The following is a 13,708-nucleotide window of genomic DNA, read 5'->3' as shown; positions in this document are numbered from 1 at the left end:
CGACTCAGTAGTGCAGTTCTTGTATAGCTTTTACCAAATGTTGCTTTCAGTGAACACTGGAGCAGTTTGCATTTCAGAGAGATGGGTGGTGAGCACAAATCTGCAGTAGCTTATTCAGTTATCCATTTCTCAAATACCTGGTTAGACTAGAAATAAGGATAAAGAGAGCTGTGCAATTTATTTTGTATGATGCATATTTTTTAGGTAGAACATTGAAGATGTATATTTTTCTTAGCTAAATACCCTCCAAAAGGCCTTTAAAACCTTTAAAGCCCTTTCTTTGTCACGCTGCGAGTTTGATCAAGCCAGCACAATAAGAACATCATACAAGGTATTTGCACAGCCATGTGTTCAGCTCAGCTCTCTCACAAGGAGAGCAAAGCTTCCCAACAGCTTCCATCCAGGATGCGGGAAACCAGTAAAAATAATGAACTGTCTGTTTCTAATGTGATACTTCAGTTGATTAAACTCTGAAAAAAAAAAACAGCAAGAAAGTATTGAAAATATAACTGGAAAGAGCAAGCTTGCTGTGTACACACTTTCATCATAATTATCCTAAAGGACAGAAAAATAGTGTCCAAAGAGATGAGCAGAAGAAAAAAAAAAAACAGTTTTTAAGTATGTTCCAAAACGTAGAATGCCACAGCTGTGTCTCACTAAGCTCTGAAGCTCTCATCCTTTTTCACTAAGCTCTGAAGCTCTCATCCTTTTTATCCAAGCCTTTAACAGTCTTCACCAACTGATGGACATAAACTTCAGAGGAAAGCAGCTTTCAAATGCAGGCTAAAAAAAAATAGTTGGGCCTTTCATGGTTGCTAAACATACTGTAAAATGAAGCACGGTAGAAATACTTAAGAACAGTAAAAACACTAACTTACCTTTGCTCCTTCTAATCTGGGCACAAATCAAGCATCAAAGATTGAAATTCAAACTGTAAAGGTTTCATTTATGCCTAAAGCAAATATCAGGTACTTTGCTACCATGGTGATGAACACGGTAAAAACACCTTAATCACTCCCAATTCTGCAAGTGTAAAGTAGGGCTTGGTGCAATAATTAAAAACATAGTCTGGCATCAGACACGTTTTGAGTTCGCACTTGAGAAAATGATCTGTAGTTTAAGTATTGCAGCTGTGTAAAAACTGAAATACAGAAACAATAAATGGCCACAGAAGTCATATTGCATGTATTATGCATATACACTACCCTGGTCCTGCAGGGAATTAATAAGATAGGTTGATTGACCAAGGTTTCCCAACATCATAGCCACAAAATTGTTTGGGAAATGAGTCACCTGCTTAACTAGCATATGTTTGCTAACACCAAGAGAATAAATATTCAGCTTTGGAAAACTAAGCAAGTGACATCATGTTTTTTCTTCTAAATAACCAGATTCCACGTTAAAGCTCAATACCCCAATGTTCCCTTTAAAATGATAAACCAGTAAAAATATTTTTTAATTTAAAAAAAGCAACAAAGGCAGCTGAGTGTTTTATGTCTGACATTTTTATATTACAATTTATGTAAAAATTCAAAGATACAAAAGGGTTTCCAAAGCAGTTCCAGACTATCACGCTGATTTTGACTTTTTGGGGCTAGTCCCACCATCTTGAGCTGACTTCTCCGCGGGCCTCTTTTTCAACCCCTTCAGTTTTCTTGTTTGCAGTTTACTAAGATCTTGCTTTTGCATGTGGATTCGACCATAAGTTGTACCAAACACATCATGGGATATGTTCTTTTTCTTCTTTGGCTGTAAGGGAAGAAGTACATTAGTATTTCTGAGTAGTGTGTGCCCATAGCTGTGCTGAGAAGCCAGGTATCTGGCTTTACTATCCACATTTACCAGTAAACTACAAAATCAAGTGCCTAAAAGCAAGGCCACTTATGTTCCCAATGTACATACCTTCAGAGCTTTGGGTTGTTTTAAGGACAGTTTATAAAGGTCATCTGAAGCTAAGTGTGTTCTCCTCATAACCAGATCTAATGAAGGTCCTATATCTTCCAGTTCAATTCTTGGTATTTTACAGCCAGATTTCTTCAGAAGTACCCTAGAAGAAAAAAAAAACAAAACAAAACAAAAAAAAACCAACTTTGTCCTCTGTGCTACAGATTTATCTGTCTTCCTAAAGGGCATGTTCAATCACATGGTTGGGAAGACTATTAAAAACAATTACTACTGCAAACTCCATTACTGAGAAAGATGTCTGTCAATAATCCTTTACCATTCATTTCCACAACTTGAATGTCCCCAGAATATAATCTAGCTTAGGTCACTTTATTATTATTTCTAAATAGGACCAGCATTATCATTACAACAGCTACAATTCAATTGCAGAAGCCATGCCATTCCTCAAATCCTAGGTAGTGCCCTGTGTGTTAACAGACAGGGAAAAAGCAAGTGCTACAGTTTATAGCAAAACATTCTGAGCCCTAGCCAAGATTTTTTTGTTGTTGGTGGTGTTCATTTTGTTTTGCTGTGTTAGTTTATTTATTTATTTATTTAGAATGAGGCTGTAGAAATTTTTTTTATAACAAAAATCATACAATCACACGGAACACACAAGCTATGAACACAACCTGCTAAGGAAAGGCCATGGACTGTGAGCGAACACCAGCGCAGGAAAGAAAGGTAATCTTGTCCGTGTTTTCCTTGTGTACCTCTGGCTACAGCCTAGCTCCTGTCACTCTTTGACAAATGGAGGTGAGGAGAGCCCTATAAATTAGCCTGAGATCAGTCTCAGAAGCCTAAGATAGCACTCAGACCGTACCAGTTCACAAGGTCGAATTCACAACACGTTGGCCATCCAACCGTATCGAGGGCAGCCCTCCGAGCTAGGAGGAGCTCAGCAAGGAAGGGAAGGAAGCAGTACATGTAGGTACAGGGCTTAAGCGTTTCCCTTCTGTCATGCAACTTACTCTGAGCTACGCTAGAGTAACCTCTACGCACAACAGTTTCTAAATGAAGTGAACTATTGCTCCAGCCAGCTCAATTACACAACTGCAGGCTGAGTTTTGGGAAACCTTGACAAGCGTACCGAAAAAGCAAACACGGAAGAAACCCATACTCACTTGTAGCTCCTCATGTAAATCTTCCCATCTAGGGCTGTGAAGTGCAGGACATGCTCTAAGCCAGCCAGGCGAATGCTGGGCACAGTAGGACCTCTGAAGAAATCTAAAAGGACGTTTGAAAAGAGTAAGAGGCAGGTTTCCTGACTGAGAATCAAACCAAGAGATGACTAACAAATCGGCTTATTTTATAACAGATCCACACCACTGCAGCGATGTGATGCCTACAGAGGTTCTCTTTTAGCATCAAGTTAGGTCTTTGTGCGTGAATTCAAGTGGAGGACTGATTAGTGTTAGGTCAGAGGTTGGACTAGGTGATCTTGGAGGTCTCTTCCAACCTAGATGATTCTGTGATCCTGACAGGAATAGAGCGACTTTCCAGAGACAAGTCAGTAGCAATACACGTATGTTATCTAAAACCAAGTAAATGGAGAAGAGCAAACATGCTTTCAGAGCAGTAACCTATTTTTATTAAGGTGATTGGGATAACTGAATTGTCTACTCCTCTCAATTTTTAGCTGCAAAGTCATGGAAATGAAATGTATCTCTGATATTCAGGCTAATTAGTTCAGGTGTCTTTTTTAAGACAGCATTCAAACTAATACTTAACACACTTAATGAGAGCCAAATTTGGGAGAGTGCAAAGAAGTGACAAACAGTTCAAAACAGAATAAAACTATTTTCTTTAATCTTATCTACGTTCTTTCTCAGTGACTCTGGGGAAAAAGGTTTTCTCCCAGCTCTTTCATACCTCCCCCCCGACAAAGCACTTCTGGTCTTTGGGCACGCAGTATTTGTGATCACAGTTACTATTTTCTCTACTTAATAAACGAAACACACCTACAAAAACAGACACTGAAAATACTCCGTTCGCAAACAGAACACTGAAATACAGGTTAAATACAAAACTAGCCATCTTTAGCCGGGTTCTTATAAAAGGTCACGAAAAATACCGTGCAATCAGACCGCCCGCAACAAGCACAGCAATCTGTCCAACACATGCAGAGGGTGGAGAAAGAACGTGACCTTGTCTGAGGGAACAAGGTGTGCTAATAAACATGACAAGGCAACGCCGAACCAGAGGAGAGCTGCTAACAGATGCAAAACACATCAGTCTCTTCCATTCTGTCCCATTTGCAGATTCCTCGGCAAGTCGTCTTTTCCTCCACTACCTTTTTTCAAGAGTATTAGTGCTGGAATGACATCCAAAACAAAGTCTTGCTGGCACATATCAGCTGGAGTCTGGCCAGGAAATGTCCTTGGTCGATTCAATACTCACAACTCCTCCTCTCCTGGGTTAGTGAGGAAAAGTTGCAAATAAAATACTTTTTTTGATTTTTTTTTTTTGCTTTTTGCATCCATCTTCCCTTTGACAAGCTCTCTGCAGGATCCCAGTGTCAGTGGTTTTATTGGCAACATCTCCCTTCGGTGTTTTCCTGTGGCATCGCACATCTTTTTACCCACAGGATGATCTCTTCCCAACAAACGCAGGTGGTCAGGAATTTCTGTTTCCTGGCAGTGTTTAACAGCTGCAGAAACCTTACGCTTCAGCATGCCCAGAGAGCTGACATTTTTAATGTATTTTTAATTTACAGCTCTTGCTTTGGTTGGACTAGAGAACTGCTTGCTCCTCTCTTTCCATTCCTAGTTCTTCCTCGTGCGCTCAACATGCTTCCAGCACTTCTAATTTACTTTTTCCTGCAGAGAACTTCAGAGAACATTTTTCATTTTCAGATTCCTATCTGTCAAATCCCTAATTTTTTTTGGACCATGAGCCTATACACTTCTTTTTGCACCAGTTCATATCCAAAAGCTGGTTAATACTGTAACTTCTGTAGCCATGGTTATCATGGGAGGAGTTTAAAGCCTATCCCAGACTTTTTTTTTCCCCCCAGTCATCCCCTTTCTTGGGGGAAAACACAAATCCTTAAGACATTTCAAAAAAAAATCTGTATAAGACAGTATGAAGAAAATTGTAGAGGATTCCTACAAATAATTGGACTAGATAGAAAGTATATAAGCAAGCCGTGTAATGCCTGGCCATTTCCAAATGGAAGTGGCGTGCAATAGCAGAACTGGCCAGCAGGCAGCGTTGTGAGAGAAGAAATGCTTAATAAATACAAGTTATTGGAGTTTTATGAGCTGAATTGCAAGGACTTACACTGTAAATGGATGCCTGTACTACCATCTTGCTAGGCAACGAAAGCCAAAGAGAAAGAACAGGGTGTCTTTGCCCTCCAGGTCTCTAAAGAAAAACGCAGCTGCCATTTAATTACCTTCTAAATAACTCCGTGCACTTCACAGCTTAGGTGACAGAGGTCACTTTAGCAGGGTTTGGCTGCCGTGAAGACAATAATTCACCCTTGCTTTTTAATTCTACAAAGAAACCGCTGTAAGACAATACTCCAAACACGCACAAACCCTTTTGATACCATAAAAAAGCCAAGGAAAGCTTGGTTGTTCACCAGCATCCCTGGCACCACATGGCTTTGGCAACAAGAAGCTGTTTGCTATCGAATACTCCCTCTGGGATCTCAACAGCACTGCTACAGTAACAAACCACTTGCTGTTTGTTCGACATTTTTCTGTCTCTCTCAGCAATAGAGTGGCAGCCTAAAACCAAATCTTACGCAGAAACAGAATGAATCTGTTCTTCCCTATCAGGTAAAAGCACTCAAATTATCAGCTGAATTATTTTAATTGCTTGCTGATACCTTCAAGCCTTGTAGGACTTAACCTTTCCCTTTGTCTGTTGTTTCGCATCCAGGCATTTCACAGAACAGAACATCAAGACTTGGGGTACTTGGAGTACATTCAGGAAGAAAAATTGGATATCAATTGCAGTACATTCGGCTGCAGAGAGTCATTACAGGCAAATTAGCAGGAGAGGAGAGAGGATTTCTTTTCAAAAGAAATAGGACAGGAAAGACCAGTTAGTTATCTGGCAACTATCTAAGGGTGCATGCCTGCCATTTAAAGCCCCAAGCTGTGTGATAATGGGGTGCAGGAGCACAGCTGGATGCCAGTCACCAACATCGTGCAGATGTCAGAACCTGATACACCTTAGAAAATAATTCACGTGCTTCTTGCACTGTGAATGTTCACTTACAGTGAGTTTAAACAACGCATGTTTGTGCCGCTGATCTTCACATCCAACAGTCACCCACCTCCAAAGGTTTACAAGCACAATTACTCCTCTTTCATCTATCCCAAGAAAGAGTCAGCTGTACTGAGAGGATGCAAGCATTCTCCTCTCCTGCTCCCTTTTTAGTCCCATTCCAGATGCAGCATCTGGCTTTGAGGAATCGTAAGAGCAAGGGGGTACGGGGAGCAATAATTCTGCCTGTTTGCCTAGAAAAAGGAGCCCAACCTCTATTCTCTCTACATGAGAGGGAGATCTTACAGAGACCAACAGTTATGAATTGGTACAACCCAAGAATGAGCTGAAGGAACACAGCTGCTTTTATTGGTACAGTTTCACTATTCTAGTAAAGCTTTAAAAAAAAAAAAAGAAAAAAGTAACCTAATTTTGGAAAACCCATTAAAAAGCAAAAAACACCCACCACCCTAGCAAGACTTTTTTTCCCCTCTGCTGTCAGGAGATGCTGTAACATACAATCTCTAGGTCCCCAGAAGTTGCCCTAAGAGAAGTTTCATCATTTTTACAGTTCCCTGGAAAAATCCTAAAACGTGCTTCAACTTCTGATGCTTCCAACCTTGAAACGGAAGGGGAAAAAAAAAAACAAAACACACAAACCAAACCAAAGTAACTCCACACACTCTATGCTACTTAATTTACTAAGATCCCAGCATGCCTTGAAATTACGACCCAGCTGTTATCTACAGCTAATTTTCAATGCACATATTAATTCCAAATACTCAGATCAATGGCACTTTTGTTAGAACTCGTCAAGTTTCCAACAGAAAATGCTTGCATGATGAAAGCAGACTCAATTATCCTTATGTGGTGTTTCCTGTAAGCAAAGACATCCCACCTCATGAACTTAATCCACTGATTCAAAATTTGATATTTCAAAACATGATTTGGTTAGAAAAGTAATAACCTGGTATAATTACAAGGAAAAGACTTTTTGAAAAATGCCAGAGTTTTCTGACAATCAAAATTATGAATTTCAGTGAGCACTAAACTTCAACTTTGGAATCTTTTAGGCCAGTCTTCTTCACCTCTGTCAGTCATGGTGATTACTTAACTCTAATTTCACGTCACATGAGGTTTACAAGTGCCCCCTCTCGATTTCTCTCTGTGCTGAGCAGAAGCAAACAATTATTGACAAACCAGCGTTTCCCAACAGATCACATTGCTACAGATTTACGCAATCCCTCTGCTCAAATACTCCAAACACTGACCAATGAGAAGGTTCTTCAGTCTTCTGTATTCTTCATTGAGCTCAAATATGTCACCAGCGAATATCAACATCGGTTTTGTTCCTTCGGGACATTTATTGTTCTGTGGAATAAGGATTTCAAACACAAGGAAAATTCAGACCACGTTAGGGAACATGTTATTGACTTAATGGCTGGTTATCCATTCATCACGGAATGAAACATTGTGAACTATGATCAACATGGACAGAACAGACACCTTTCTCATTGAACAGCACTGTATACATATGGAAGGCTTGTTTCTACATGGGTTATTACCCTTCTGCTGGTTAAAAGAAGAGATTCTTTACTACGAAACACACAAGATAACACCTTGCAGTGAAAACAAAAGGTTAATTTGACTGCAACCACTACCAAGAAAACTAGAGTCAAGCAGATCTATCATATTTTGACTCTGGAGAGTACATGAAAAAGCCAAAAGTATGGTTTAGTGAGTCACCTCATTCTCATTTTGGTGAACAAATACAATTACTTGACTATCATTTCCCTGCTATAGATGGTGCTACCATCTATGTAATATGCAATGGTATGAAAACACTCACTGCAAACCATCTGAATTTATGGGAAAGATTCACCTTTATAAAAGTAAATTCCTTCAGTATCCCTCTCAACTGTCCTGTCACTGAACTAATGAAAACAAGGATCATAAACCTTATTTTTGCAGCACATGAAGTGTTTGGTACAAAAAGTACAAAATTGGCTCATTTTGGCAAGACTAAAACATAACATGATGATAAAAGGTGAATTTTCTCTGAGTTTAAATAATCAAAATGTTGGCTGTCTGTCTGAATTAAGTACAGTTCCCTGAAAACTGGCATTTATTTGCTACTGAAGGCTAAAAATTTCAGAGTGCCTCTCTGGTTATGGACTGGAAACACTTCCAGCTGGTACTGCTGCATATTTTTTCTGCACAGCAGGACAAACTTTACTGGGGGGAGGTGGGAAGAGGCTGCAAGCACAGCTACCCAGTGCTGTCTCTTCTGATGGCTGGGCCACCTTCTGGTTTTTAATGTGATATCAGTTTTGAAAGGGCATGCCAATTTATATAGGACCTTCCCATGGGTAGAATCTCAAAAAGGAATTCTGTAAATGTAACTCTTTAATTAAAAGTTCACATTTTAGGAATAAAGGAAGTTTTTAAAGGAAGTTGTAGAAAGCCTACAGCAAGCTTGCCCTCTGCAACCCAGACAAAAAGCAGAGCAAAAAAAAGTAATATTCTACCCTACTAACCATTTATAACATACCCTACTACAAATAAGCAGTCCCCAAACACTACATAAAACACTATTTAAAAAAGGTTCTGGTGGTCTTTAATGCAGAGAAAATGCCAATGCACCAACAAAATCCACCAATAGATGTCACTGAAATGCTGCAGCAATTCCTTACCTTGACATCTTTTAGGGATACAAAGTTCTCAATGCCTAGCTCAATCATGTCCAGGACATGATAGTCAAACATGCGACCTGCAGAGGAGAAAAAAAAGAGAGGAAGAAAACCCAGATGCTTAAATATTTATTGAAAGCTAGACCTTTCATCCAAATAAAACAGATCTCTTACCTATTATCAGGTTGTTAGGTCTCTTCTTGTTATGAGAGCCAAACAGAAACAGAGAACAATCGGATTTCTTGGAAAAGAATTCCTACAATTGGAAAAAAGAAAACATAATAAATTGTGAGTTCCAGTTTGTAAGTGTTCAAAAATATTTAGAGAAGGTATGTGTCACAGACATCTGAGTTGAGGAGCGGCTTAATGAGAAGGACAACTGCATTTACCAGAAAAGTGTACGTCTCAGTCCCATAAGCTAAAATTGGCAGCTGGATCCAATTAATAACAATTAAATAACAATTAATTTCCTTTTATTTATAATTCAGCCACTGCCCTTTGGCCCTCACTACTGGCTGCCTTCACTGTTTAAAAAATGTTCCTTGATCATTAAGGAGCATTACTTCTCTCCTCTGCTCTCCCTTCTTAATTACAGAGATTTTTTCAGATGTTTCCCCTTTATTTTCACAATCCCTTTAAGACAAGAAAATGCATTTTTGCCTTGTGTATCTGAGTTTTTTTCCACAGCTTTACTTACTTCTGTAGCCCCAAATTCCCTGCTTCAGTGTCTTCAGGGAGTTGTTTTAACAACTGCCTCACACATTGGAAAGCTGACCCTCATTTCCTATACACGAGCCAGCACTACTAAAGCATGGTAAGTGGGAAAAAAAACAAATTATTTTGTGATCACTAATTTCTGGCTTTAATGTAAAACCATGACTGTGCATCACCACCGGCTTTCTCTTGTTTTGTTAGATACAGTGACTTAGTGACAGACATTTCAGTAGCTAAAGTAATGATTCAATTAAAGTATAAATGTGTGTGATATAATATTGGAATTAGCCCCTCTATTTTTCTCTATCTGCTCATAAATTAGCTTGACCTTAAAGCACTATACTGAGACAAAATCCAGATAGATGCATATCACTAAATGGATTTATGATGCCACTTTCCCTTCCAAAATATCCTCTCAGCCTCTGACAAGCCCCTTTTCCAACTTACTGCAGGTCAAATACATATATTTAAGTGAAATTGCTCACGTTTCTGACAGTGCTTTACTGAACACTGGAATTGAAGTCTAAGTTCAGATCTCATACTTGCTGTGCTGATGCAAGTGTTTGCAAAAAATACTCTGCTGAGCTTTTCTTCCCCCATTTGACTATGGCCAAAAGTCACAGAAAGCTACGACTCTTCCATTTAACTGCTTTAGCCTATGAATTCACCAACTCAAAAACAAGTGGTTCATAAGCTGGGGCACTTAAAAGGACAGGCTTTTAGAAAGCCAAAATAAAGCCCTTTCTTTTATATCAAGCACTGTTACATCACTCCTAAATTTGCCTGTCAGTTTCAAGAAACATGCATTTCAGGCAAACACCAACATTCCCACAGTATCAGGATTCTGTCTTGAAGCTAGAGGAATAAAACGCCTACTGGCACCATAAATGTAGATGTAAACTTACCTTCAGCTTATCCAAAATTATTAAAGACTTGGTTTCTCATCTAATTTATCATAGACTGAAAGAAAGCTATCCTCCAGTAAAGTTATAAATAACTTTACAGCTGCAAAACCTCATAAGAAAAGAAAAGACAAGACAGGGCTTACACTTACCAATGATGTCTGATCCTCGAAAGGCCTGGTAATATTTTTCCTGACAGGGGAAAAGGGGGAAAAAAATGAAAATAGTAAAAGCTAAGATGAGCGCTTTAGTTGTCTTCTAATAACACTGCGATTCTGCATTCTGCTGGAAACTCCAGTGTTAGAAATTCAGTTTCATTTCCAACCAAAAGTTGTATTAATACCGCCAGGTGTTCCTTCCTTGGCAGTGCCATTGCCATTCTCAGTAAGCCTTTCCAGCTTTCCTGGGGCCTCCTGTGCCACTGACAGCTATGCCACTGACACTTCACAAACTGCCTTTGCTTGTTCATCCCACGTTCAGTTTAGCTGCTACTCTCAGTGCCTCTGCACTACGTCTATATGGACACCAGGTTCCCATTTTGAGCAAGACCAGCCTATCACCATAACCAGCCCAGCCCACCCACCCTACGCAGAACCTCTTTAGTTGGCTGCACAAAGCAGAACTGGGGAAGCCAACCACTCAAGTTTGCTATAACTGCTCTGTAACACTTGGCACAGAACTGGGCTCAGCATCAACATCGAACACTTGTAGCTTGTCTCCATTCTACTAAAATTTAAGATGAATCTCTGTCACCTTCTGTGACCCCTTCCATTGGTTGAGCCCCCATGCTAGGCAGCAGAGACTCATGGAGCCATAGAATCAACCATAGAATCGCTTAGGCTGGAAGGGACCTTTAAAGACCCCCTAATTCCACCCCCTGCCATGGGCAGGGACACCTCCCCCCAGCCCAGGCTGCCCAAAGCCCCATCCAGCCTGGCCTTGAGCACCTCCAGGGATGGGGCACCCACAGCTTCTCTGGGCAGCCTGTGCCAGGGCCTCACCACTCTTACAGTGAAGAATTTCCTCCTAATGTCTAAACTAAATCTATTTTCTTTCTTCTTCATGCTTAGAAATTACCAAATGCTGTCTTGTACGTAACCACTTACTTTTTATACAGCACAGCAAAAGGTTTCTTCACGGCATACTGCAAGAGACAGAGTTAAACAGGCATTATATCAAACACACCCAAAGGCACAAAACTGCTCTTTCTAAAACCTTGCAGCTGTGAAATGTGTTCATCTGATTCGTGTCAATATGGAACAGTGCTAGGGCCGCATGGTATGATGGATGTGACCTTCTGTCATACATACCCTTGTATAACCACAAGTCTAAGAAAAACAGAGTGGTTAATGTATATGATTCTCGTATCTTGCAAAGGAATGTTTTAGCAATTCGTGTCAATAGAGAGCTTGAAGGGAAATGTATTTGTAGGCTTTTCCTTGAAGTCTCTGATATCTGGGGGGTCAGAATAGCTGCTAACTATTATGACTATTGCATGGGACACTATGCAAGTCTCTGATATCTGGCCAGGAGATTAAGGAGACGGGGAGAGCTGAAGAACGACTAAAAGACAAAGCTTGCAGGGGATGCTGCACAAGTCTCTGGCATACAGCCAAGTTGGACAAAGGAGAAGGACAAGAGGGAGGAAGACTATGAGCCTTCAGCACGAGAGAACCCCAGAGGGACCACCAGAGACTGATACGCATGCTCCAGTAGGAGGGTTTGGATTCCGGAAACTAATTATAATAACCCCGTTTTTTTTAGATGCAGTATTGAATATGTATCAGCCTAGGAGCATAAAAATCAGCTGCTTGATGTCACTGGTGTGCGTCTGGGTGGAGCAGAGACTCGCGGCGCACCCAGCGCTGTTTGCTCACCTCTATTCCTTTAATAAATTGTAAACTTTGATTACAGTCCTATTTTGAAGACTGAGCCATTTATAACACAGCTTACACGATCACGTGAAATAAAGCAATTGTTTGTGCAAATCAACGCAGAAAGGAAGTCACCTCAAAAAGCCTGCCCACAACAAAACCCTTCAGGTCAGTAATCCTAATCTTGGCTCCCAATTAATCGGGGATGGGTTTATTCATAGAAAGTAAGCAATAAGCCAAGAAAGAGCTGAAATGAAAGCGATGTAACAAAAAGCAGAGGTCAGTGCCGTGCGGCAGGGGTGCTGCTGAACACCACCGGCGCCCTGCCGGCCACTCACGATGTCTTTGAGCACTTCGGTCACCGTCAGGTTGGCGTTCCCCCCCTTTATCAGCATGGCGTTCTTCGTGTTCTCCGTCAGCTTGGGCTCCCTCCTCTCCAGAAACCTCTTCGCCCTCTTGGTTTTGGGCTTCCTGGAAGGAGACACGAGCGGCTCAGGACCCCGGCACGGATAAAATCCCTACCGGGGGCTGTTCATCGCCTTCTCCCCCCGCCCGCAGCCCCTCACTCACACCACCCGCCCCAGCGCGTCCATGGCGCCTCACGGCCGCTGCCCGCCCGCCCTCAGCGCGTCACATCCAGCGCCCGGGAGCATGCGGCCTCCGCACGGCGCCTGCTGCTGCCTCCTGCGGGCCGAAATGGGACAAAAAAGCCAAACCCTAACAAAATCACACCAAATACTTCTAAAAGAAGGCATTTGGTTGATAAAATCGCCAGATATTAAGCAGAAAAACCTTCCCCTGCCCACCCGCTGCTACCTCAGAATCACCTCCTGGGACTGAACAGCCCCGCTTCCCGTGCTCCCCTGCCCTAAGGCAGGTCGTCCCCAAATCTCCTCCAAAACTTTATATATGTATTTTTTTAAGTACTAATACCAAAAATGAATACTAATATTATCAGTAGTCTGCACACACTGACAACTGTCACAGTGCTTAATGTCAGACAGGGCAGCTGACCGGTGTGATGCTGGGTACCCACACACAAGGGCACAAACAGTACAAAATAATCCCACAAGGATGATGATTTGCTGCAGGTCTGTTGTGTTACCGTATCTACCCAGCACCTTTTTTAGTTTTTAGTTTAAGACCCTCCCTCCCTCCCTTCGAGCTGTACGCCAAATAGCCAACATGTTCAGCTTTTTGAGGTGAAATCAGTAGCACTTAAAAACACTGGGTTTTAAAAGAAGTCATGAATGCACGACAATTTTTTTTTTTACATGAAAGTACAATAAACAATATAAATCGTATTAGTAATATCAACCCACAGACTAGCTGGGGACCATGATACAGTCACGGGGCTCAGCTTAGG

At 41.1% G+C, this 13,708-nt stretch overlaps 1 protein-coding gene across 1 annotated transcript; it reads right to left on the bottom strand.

Moving 5' to 3' along the window:
• Nucleotides 1-1,487: 1,487 nt before the first annotated feature.
• RPF2 (ribosome production factor 2 homolog) lies at nt 1,488-13,012 on the bottom strand. The gene is made up of 10 exons (XM_084513212.1): nt 12,913-13,012; nt 12,681-12,813; nt 11,575-11,612; nt 10,621-10,660; nt 9,027-9,108; nt 8,856-8,932; nt 7,434-7,533; nt 3,069-3,171; nt 1,903-2,047; nt 1,488-1,749 (listed from the first exon to the last, which is right to left on the bottom strand). Exons 1-10 carry the CDS (start codon nt 12,933-12,935, stop codon nt 1,570-1,572), a joined length of 921 nt encoding a protein of 306 aa, XP_084369338.1. The 5' UTR covers nt 12,936-13,012; the 3' UTR covers nt 1,488-1,569.
• Nucleotides 13,013-13,708: the final 696 nt, after the last annotated feature.

Source organism: Aythya ferina (genome assembly GCF_964211825.1).
Source record: "Aythya ferina genome assembly, chromosome: 3".
NCBI lineage: Eukaryota > Metazoa > Chordata > Aves > Anseriformes > Anatidae > Aythya > Aythya ferina.
Note: the sequence above shows the minus strand (reverse complement) of the source record. Positions and strands in the feature narration are given on the sequence as shown.

Coding starts and splice junctions, on each gene's coding strand:
- RPF2 (XM_084513212.1), bottom strand. CDS start 12,935: ATGGACGCGCTGGGGCGGGTGGT. Junction 11,613..12,680: donor CCGAAGTGCTCAAAGACATC/GTGAGTGGCCGG, acceptor TGTCTCTTGCAG/TATGCCGTGAAGAAACCTTT. Junction 10,661..11,574: donor TTTGCTGTGCTGTATAAAAA/GTAAGTGGTTAC, acceptor TTCCCCTGTCAG/GAAAAATATTACCAGGCCTT.